General features: G+C 38.7%; 1 protein-coding gene across 1 annotated transcript in view; it reads right to left on the bottom strand.

Annotated features, from left to right (window-relative positions):
• Positions 1–325: 325 nt before the first annotated feature.
• Positions 326–8,885, bottom strand: part of GDA (guanine deaminase) — a gene marked incomplete at both ends in the record, with an annotated part of 101,371 nt that continues 92,811 nt past the window's right edge. The window contains 4 exons of the mRNA XM_080709338.1: positions 326–396; positions 1,157–1,184; positions 3,376–3,506; positions 7,685–7,831. Of these exons, the coding sequence (XP_080565464.1) occupies positions 326–396; positions 1,157–1,184; positions 3,376–3,506; positions 7,685–7,831 (377 nt within the window). The remainder of the gene's footprint in view (positions 397–1,156; positions 1,185–3,375; positions 3,507–7,684; positions 7,832–8,885) is intronic.

The raw sequence follows: 8,885 nt of genomic DNA, 5'->3' as shown, positions 1-8,885 counted from the left end.
TCTCTGCATTTCCATATATGAAAAAGATTTTACTTCAATATCATAATAATCACACCACCAGCAATAACATTCCTTTCTGCCTGAGCTTGAAGTAAATCAGAATAGCTCAAGAGGGAGGTGTATCCATGAAATTATCAACCTTCCTGCAGTGGAGGCTTAGTGCACTTTCTTCAAACAATTTGCCAAGCAAATACTGTAACTAGACACGGAAAGAGATAGTCATCCCAAGCACAAGGTACTATTTTTCACTTTTTAACTGTGCCTGGACACAAGGGATATGCGGAACCAGGTCATCCTAGGAGAACTTCACAGATGCCCAAGCATCTTACACTGAGCTGGAAAACGGAACAACCTGCTTTCCACCCACATAAACCTCTTCAATATTTCGATCATCTCCTGAAAGAAAAAAAATCAGAGAACCATTTATAAAGTGCTTTTGTGCCAGTAGTTATTTTAATTGCCATTAAGAGGGATTTAGAACAAAACACTTCAAAGAGAGGAAAATAGATAATTTCTCAGATTATTCATAATCTGGTCAGGATAACATGATCAATAGAAGATGCCATAACTAATTTGAGGATGAGGGTCTGAATTCTGTACCTAAAGCAAAAATAGACTCCCCATCCTCATCCTTTCAGCTGAAGTGGTCATTTGCATTTCCAGTCCAAATTGGAAAAAGAATCCGTACCTTTCCACTGCAGAATCACACTCAGCCTGGTGAGATGTGCAGTCTGCAGAAGAAATAACACACATCTCTCCTGCCCCTTGAATGGAAGGGGAGGCAGAGGAGAGTCTTTTGCATCTTTATTGTTTTTCTCTTTCTCAACGAATAAAATCAAATGTGAGTACACTGAAGCACATGTGCTGAGGGTCCATAGTCATCAACCACACATGGGTACCAAATGAATGTAAGAGCCTAAGACCTGAGATTGCTTCTATTGCTCAGCCTGGGTGTTATGACTGTATGCTTGAGGGGGCCTTGAGCATTTCAAATAGTCCCTTTAGATATTATGCCTTAATTGTGTTTGATGCTGAGAAGTGTTAAACAAATCAAAGCTAATTAACAGATTAATATATGGTACAAAAATATAGGGAGCCATAGCCAAGAAAAAGAAAGATGTTATATTTATTAGCATAGAGATATATATCAACCTACCTAGATAGAGGAACTTCTGGATAACAGCCTAAAATGGAAAATGAACATAGTCAGAAATAGTATTTTGTACATTTAAAAAATGAAATTCATAAGAAATAGTGTTAGGCAAAGCCCTAAAATTGAAATTTATTTCTCAATGGAAAAATCTATTAAGTAAAAAGAAATAGTCTTGCCAGGCGTGGTCGCGCACGCTTGTAATCCCCGTGCTTGGGAGGCTGAGACAGGAGGATCGCATGGGTTCAAAGCCAGCCTCTGCTACTTAGTGAGGCTTTCAGCAACTTAGTGAGACCCTGTTTCCAAATAAAATATAAAAAGGTCTGGGAGTATAGCCCAGAGGTAGAAAGCCTCTGGGTTCCACCCCCAGTAGCACCAAAAAAAAAAAAAAATAGTCTTTTCCAAAATGAACACACACACACACACACACACACACACACACACACACACACCACACACCACCACTGGCTATTAAGGAATATTTATTCATTGCTAGAAATTTTATGGTCTACAATCTTGAAATCTTCTGAGGAAAAATATTATAAAAACTAAAAAAGTTAATTACTGGGCATAATGATACATACCTGTAATCCTAGTGTTTGGGGGGCTAAAACAGGAACGTGTCAGGTTTGAGACCAACCTCAGCAACTTGGCAAGACTCTCAGAAACCTAGTGAGTCTCTGTTTTAAAACAAAAAAATTGCCAGGCGTGGTGGCACACACTTGCAATCCCTGCGCTTGGGAGGCTGAGACAGGAGGATCACGTAGGTTCGAAGCCAGCCTCAGCTACTTAGTGAGGCTCTCAACAACTTAGTGAGACCCTGTTTCCAAATAAAATATAAAATAGGCCTGGGAGTATAGCCTGTAGGTAGAAGCCCCTGGATTCTATCCCCAGTACCACCAATAAACAAACAAACAAACAAACAAAAACAAAAATTGAAAAGTAAAAAAAGGGGCTGGGTATGTAGCTTGGAAGTAAAATGCACCTGGATTTAATTCCCAGTAACACACACACACACACACACACACACACACACACACACACACACCATAAAAGAAAAAATTAATTTCATGAGCCAAATATTTTACTTCAAGAGGTATATAAGAAAAGCCACTAGATGAGTGAGAAGAGCCCTATTCCCACAAATTCAACTGAATAAAAGAGTAAAGAAATAATATGAAAATAATGATGGAGTTAGGATTCACTATCCCAAAATTAAAGGCAGGAAGCTCACTCTGACCCTACCTCACCTTTCTCTTTTGAAGCAGGTCATAAAACTTAGGGAGGATTTTCTGACCTTCTGAGGCAGATCATAAGAGCCTCCTTTTGAGGTACCATTCCTACACCTAGAAGAAAGGAACGACCTCATCTTTGAAGACAGAGAGTCAGAGAAGACTGTGGTATGAAATAAATTTTATGATTAATCTGTCTTTTGTAGACCTCAGCTTTGAATATAAAATGATAAAAGAAAAGACATTTTTCCCCTATAGTAATAAGCAGTACAAACTTCAAATAATCCAGAAATTCTTTTTAAAATTTCAATATGTTATCATGTTTCCTTTCATAAATAAATCAGTTTATAAATGGACATAGTTTATTATCTTTTTAAAAACGATTTCATAGCCAGTTGTTATTAAAATAAGATGTTTTATTATTCTTAGAGAAATATTTTATAATAAAGCAACAAAACATATTTTCTTATAAAAGTAAGAAAATTGTTGTAGCGTAGTTGTCAAGAGCCCAGCCTCTGGTGGTCAAAGTGTCCTAGATTTGAATTCAGATTCTGTCTACTAATTATCAGCCATGAGTCCTTAGGCAAATCACCTGACTTTCCCTGAGCCTCACTGCCCCTATTTTGACATGGCAATTTAACAAGTCTCTTAGAGAGAGATATTAATACCTCTCTGGAAGATGTTCTGATGATTGAACAAAATTACATATGAAAGTGTTTAATCCCATGCGTTCAGTTGGTTCTTAGCTACACTGTGGCTACTTAGAGACCAATACATCCAAATATAAAAACACACTCAAAATATACATATCTCGTTAAAACAATTAATCTAAACATTGCTATCATGAAATGATAATCACCATTGAAGGGATCTAACTTGTCTTTAAGATCCTCTTGCATGCCACTAAACTGTTTCCATTTCTATTTTCTACAGAGAAACGCTTATGATTTATTTACGAAACCAATGCCTTTTGGTTAACTTTCTTTCACTTACCTCAGAAATATCACCAACAAAATCCCCATAAAATAGGTCAATGGGAGAGTCTGAGGCTTTGGGGTTGATCAGCAGGGCATCAAATTCTTTGCCCACTTCAAAGTTTCCGATCTCGCTGTCCAGCCCCAGGGCTACAGAGGGGAACAAGTGAGTACACAGTCAGCTCTGCAAACCACTGGGCCATAGGACATGGCCCATGTCCCAGGTTGCAAGGACAAAATCTGCCAAAACATCACTAGGAAAAACAAACAGTAGTCAATAGTGAGGCAGAGAGGTGCTCTCATTGCAACAGGTTACAAGACTTCTACTTAGAGAAAGCAGAGTAAGCACATAGAAGTGAAATCTGAGGATAAAAATGGTTCCCTTCATCACTGCAGTCATAATTCGATGACGCCCCTTTATTTCAGCTCCATCAGTGCACTCATAGCCAGCCGGTCTAAAAGACATGATTGATGTACACCTATCTTCCTTTCCCGTCTCCCTGCAGCGTTGCAATGCCGTTCTTTACCCTTTTTGTCCCAGAAGACAGCTGATGAGATGGATTTTTATGGCAGTAAAATGAACCTCAAGTAAATGAAAAATAATTTTCCTTTTGCCTATTTGCCAGTGCAGACATAGACATCATAAACTCCTTACTTAAGTCCTTTGACTAGAAAAAAAAAAGCTCACTTCTCAAAGTGAACAGGTCCTTATAACTCAAGAACCCCAATGACTTTGAGGGCAGATCCCTCTCTTTGTAACCTCAAAGGTTTTCTGGTTGCCTAAGAAGAATGATTTTCCAAAATAGGACATAGGTCCATACTGTCTATTGATTCGGCCCATCTCATAGCTATAATTCGTATTCTTTGATTATTAAATGCCAAGCAAGAACATCTCTCATTTTTATGATTTAGTTTCAGAAGATGAGGTCTGTTGGCTTTTCTGGTCATAAAACTGAATGTAAATCTTGTTAAAGCCTGTAAAATGAGTAGGGTATATACTGAGAACACAAATAATTTGTATCACTTTGAATCTCACAATGATGTATAATTACAATGACTGATAAAAGCATTTTATGAAACACAGGGTGGTATGCATATAAGGAGGGTTGACTGGGGTGCAGTGTTATTTATTTCAATCTTTGCATGTGTCTGTGGCATTTTATCACTGTCAGGATATAGTCTGCTGTGAAAATATGAATAGATTTTTCCTGTCAGGCAAAGAGCTGATACATTCTATTTCTATGTGCAGGTATCCTGGCAATCTCAAAGCACTGACTTAGAAATCTTATTTGTTCTGAAAGATTATTTAAAGGGCAGCTCCTTTATTCTCAGAAAAGATTTTTTTTAATCTGCAGAAATCTCATAGCAGAGAGAAAGTTGTGAAGTAATTAGAAATGTTAAAAGCAGGTAGGTGACTTCTATGAATTGCTGAATGGAAAATCACTGTCAAATTTCTCCTCCTTTATTGATCAAGCTCCACTTCTTTTTGCCCTTGACAAAGAATCACAGCAAGTATGAGGGTTTTGTTGTTGTTGTTGTTGTTGTTGTTTCTTTCTTTCTTTCTTTCTTTCTTTCTTTCTTTCTTTCTTTCTTTCTTTCTTTCTCCTTCCTTCCTTCCTTCCTTCCTTCCTTCCTTCCTTCCTTCCTTCCTTCCTTCCTTCTTTTCTTTCTTTCTTTTTATTTTTGATACTGGGGTAGAACCCAAGGGCCTTCTACCTCTGGGCTATACCCCCAGACCTATTTTTATATTTTATTTGGAAACAGGGGCTCACTAAGTTGCTGAGAGCCTCACTAAGTAGCTGAGGCTGGCTTCGAACCTGTGATCCTTTTGTCTCAGCCTTCTAAGAACGGGGATTCCAAGCATGTGCCACCATGCCTGGCTGTTGTGGGTTTAATAGTCCAGAAAACCAGGTACATTTGCTAGAGTCCATGCAAGATGTTTTATTTTGTTTTGTGGTACTAGGGATTGAATCCAGGGGCATTCTACTGCCAAGTTACACCCCCTGCCTAGTTTTATTTATTTTTATTTTTTAAACAGAGTCTCGTTAGGTTGATGAGAGTCTCCCTATTTGCAGAGGCTGTCCTTGAGCCCGCAGATCCTCCCATCTCAGCCTCCCAAGTACTAACATTATAGGCATGCACCACCACGCCTGGCCATGGCCCATGCAAATTTGTATAAGCTAAGTGGGTTGTTTATTAGAACCTGCAGAGTTAAGGAATTGACTAACCAGAAAAGACACAATTTCCAGTGAATCTGTAAACTGATGTAAATTCAGATTATTGCAGGTGGCCCCACCCAGCTGAGATGGTGAGCAATTCAAACAAATTTCAGGAAGTGCAGTTTGGCCGTCTTGGGAGCGTTGACTGAAGATAATTTAAGCACATTGTGATCTTTTTGAGTGTGATGGGGAAGGCTGGGGGAGAGTTAGGAAAAGGCCATGCTTCAGAGATTTGTTTATCTTATTTCACTCGGTCTATACCAAAGACACAAGCTCAGGAGAAGAAATCCTATAACAGGAAGCCCAGTAGCCCAGAAACAGTTTTTAAAGCTACATAGCAGGGTAGAAATGATTTCTTAGGCACTCCATGATGGCTTGATCAGAAACAGGATCTTGGTGGAGAAAGTCACAGAGAAGTTGGAATTTAAAAAAAGAAAACACACTATTTAGGAGCCGGGCATGGTGGCGCACGCTTGTAATCTCAGCATTTGGGAGGCTGAAACAGGAGGATCTCAGTTCGTGGCCAGCCTTAGCTACTTAGTGAGGCTCTCTGCAACTCAGTGAGACTCTGTTTCAAAATAAAGAATAAAAAAATAGGGCTGGGGGTGCAGCTCGGAGATAGAATGTTCCTGCGTCCCTTCCCTAGTACTACAAAAAACAACAATAAAAGTAAATAAATAAGATATAGAGAGGTAGAATGCCCCTGGATCCCATCCCCAGTATCACACACACAAAAAAATCACTATTGAAATTCACCTTGTCTGTACCATGAAAATGGAGGGTAGAACAACCTGAACCAAACTCAGAGGTGTAGATACAGTGGTGGTGTGGGTAAGAGTGTGTCAACTTAAAATAATGGGTGGCTTGGAACTTCACTTAGAAAATAAAACCATAAAGTTTAGGGAAATGCCCAGAGTACAACTACTCCTTGCTTGTTCGTTTTGAAAAATTGTTTATAGTATTCATTACAGCTCAGAACATTCAAAGAGCAGAGTAATTAATTGCTCCTCCCAGGATAATTCTGGCCTTGATTACCCTTCATTTCTAAGTCTCAGGGTATTTATCATAAATCTTCATCTGTATATCTTCTCATTTATGTATTTTTTGATGTGTATCGTACTGGAGATCAAACCCAGGGGCATTCTACTTCTGAGCTACATCCCTAGCCCTATTTTGTTTATTTATTTTTGAAACGGTGTCTCATTAAGTTGCTGAGGGCCTCGCTAAGGTGTCTAGGAGACCTGTGATCTTCTGTCCCAGTCTCCCAAGTGTTGGATTACAGGCATCCCTATGGTTTTATGCTATTTCTGGTATCACCCATTCATATTGCACTATATTTATATGATGACTTAAAGCAATACAATAACAACTATTTTTTTTCTATACAAAGAGTTATACATGAGAACTGAGAAAAGTTGATGAATAGTATTTGCACATCATGTATTTTTACATCTTTCTTCTTTTGAAGGGGCTTGAGTAATTAGCATATTTAAATATATACACCAAATGTGTGGCCTACATAGGGTTTCATACAGGAACCTAGCCTACTGGAGGGGAGAAGGTAAGAATCTGCACCCTGGCCTTAGGTTTTCGGGTTCAAATCATGGCATATAATTTCACAGCTTTGTAAGTTTCTCTTAGGTTCCTTGGTAGTAAAATGGAATTAATAACATTGGTCAAGAGATTTGATAGCAACTTACATAAAGTGTGTTCATAGTGCCTGACTGTGGTAAGAGCGCAGCAAGCCCTGGCTGTTGCTTTTGCTCTTAGTATTATCACCCAGGCCAATACAAGGCAAGTACTCAATTCCAAGGAAGAATGGATTATTTTAATTATCTTGTATGCATGTGACCCATGTAAATATTAAAATGATTAATATGGTAATTGTGTACCACTTACCTATCCTGCCAAAGACGGTGAATTTGTTGAAAGAATGATTCCTCCACACACACCGGAATATATACTTCACTGGCTAAGTTGTGGGTGTGTTATGTGAGATAGGACAGTCATAAATGTTAGAGTGCCCTGACTCCACCATCGTATATTTTCATACTGCACCTGAGGACAGACACTGTGGTTGTACACTGAGTGCAATAAAATAGTCATTACCTTGGCTTCCTCCGAGCGTGGCTAGTCTGAAGACTTCTTTGAGGGTGAGGCTCTTCTCATTGACCTTATTAATTAAAAGGATATTGGAAACCATCACTGCTCTTCTGATGGCATCGAGCATAGAAGAAGAATAACCACCAGCCACATCTATGGGGGCAAAATAAAGCCAAAACAATAACTTTATGAGAATAAATGGGACAACTGGTATGTAAGGTTGTTTTTTGTTTTGTTTTGAGTGACAGTCCAATCATGAGCATACATTTAAAAAAAAGCTCTTGGGTGTATTCATTTCGAGTCACCCCCCCCCCCACCATGCCATTTTGGCATGGGGCTGTATGTCTATTTTCTGTATTTCTATCTTTCTAATAAACTTCTTTAAATCTTCAAAAATAAATAAATAAATAAATAAATAAATAAATAAATAAATAAAGTTCTTATCTATAAACACTGAAGAGCTACACACCAACATTTAAAAAGAATTTAAAACCTGAATTAGGTTCCTGGGCTTCTGTGGCCAATCAACCACCATGGATTTTGTGTCACAATACAGAAGAAATTTCTTCTGTTTTGGATTTCAAAAGTCTGAAATCAAAGTGTTAGCAGGGCCAATATACTGATATAAAGGTCTAGAAAAGAGCCTTCCTTGCCTTGTGCAGCTTCAAGGCTCCTGGCATTCCTTGGTCTAAGGCAATAAAATGCCAGTCTCCACCTCCATCTGCAAATGGCTGTCTTCCCTCTGTGTCTCTAGGCATCTCTCCTTTCCTGCATTGGCCACTGGACTTAGGACCCACCCTATTTCAGAATTATTTCAGCTTGAATTCCTTACCTTAATTTATCTCTACAAAGACCTTTATTCCAAGTAAGATCACATTTACAGGTTTTGCTAGACATATTTTGGAGGCTGCAATTCAACCCTCTACAATACCCAAATGCTAAGAGAAGAATCTCTGAATATTCTCTGAACTCTCAGAAAAATTGTTCAACTATGCCTGAATAGCTGTAAAGATAATTTAATAACATGTGATTTAAAGTGAACTCACGGCCGGGCGTGGTGTCCCACACTTGTAATCCCAGCATTTGAGAGGCTGAGACAGGAGGATCGCGGTTCTTAAGGATCTCTTAAGCCACGCTGGTTTAAGAGACCCTGTTTCCAAATTTTAAAAAAGTATAAGAATAGGTCTGAGAGCATATCCCGGAGGTA

This window comes from Muscardinus avellanarius (genome assembly GCF_963383645.1).
Source record: "Muscardinus avellanarius genome assembly, chromosome: 13".
NCBI lineage: Eukaryota > Metazoa > Chordata > Mammalia > Rodentia > Gliridae > Muscardinus > Muscardinus avellanarius.
The sequence above is the reverse complement of the archived record's forward strand: the minus strand, read 5'-3'. Positions and strand labels throughout refer to the sequence as shown.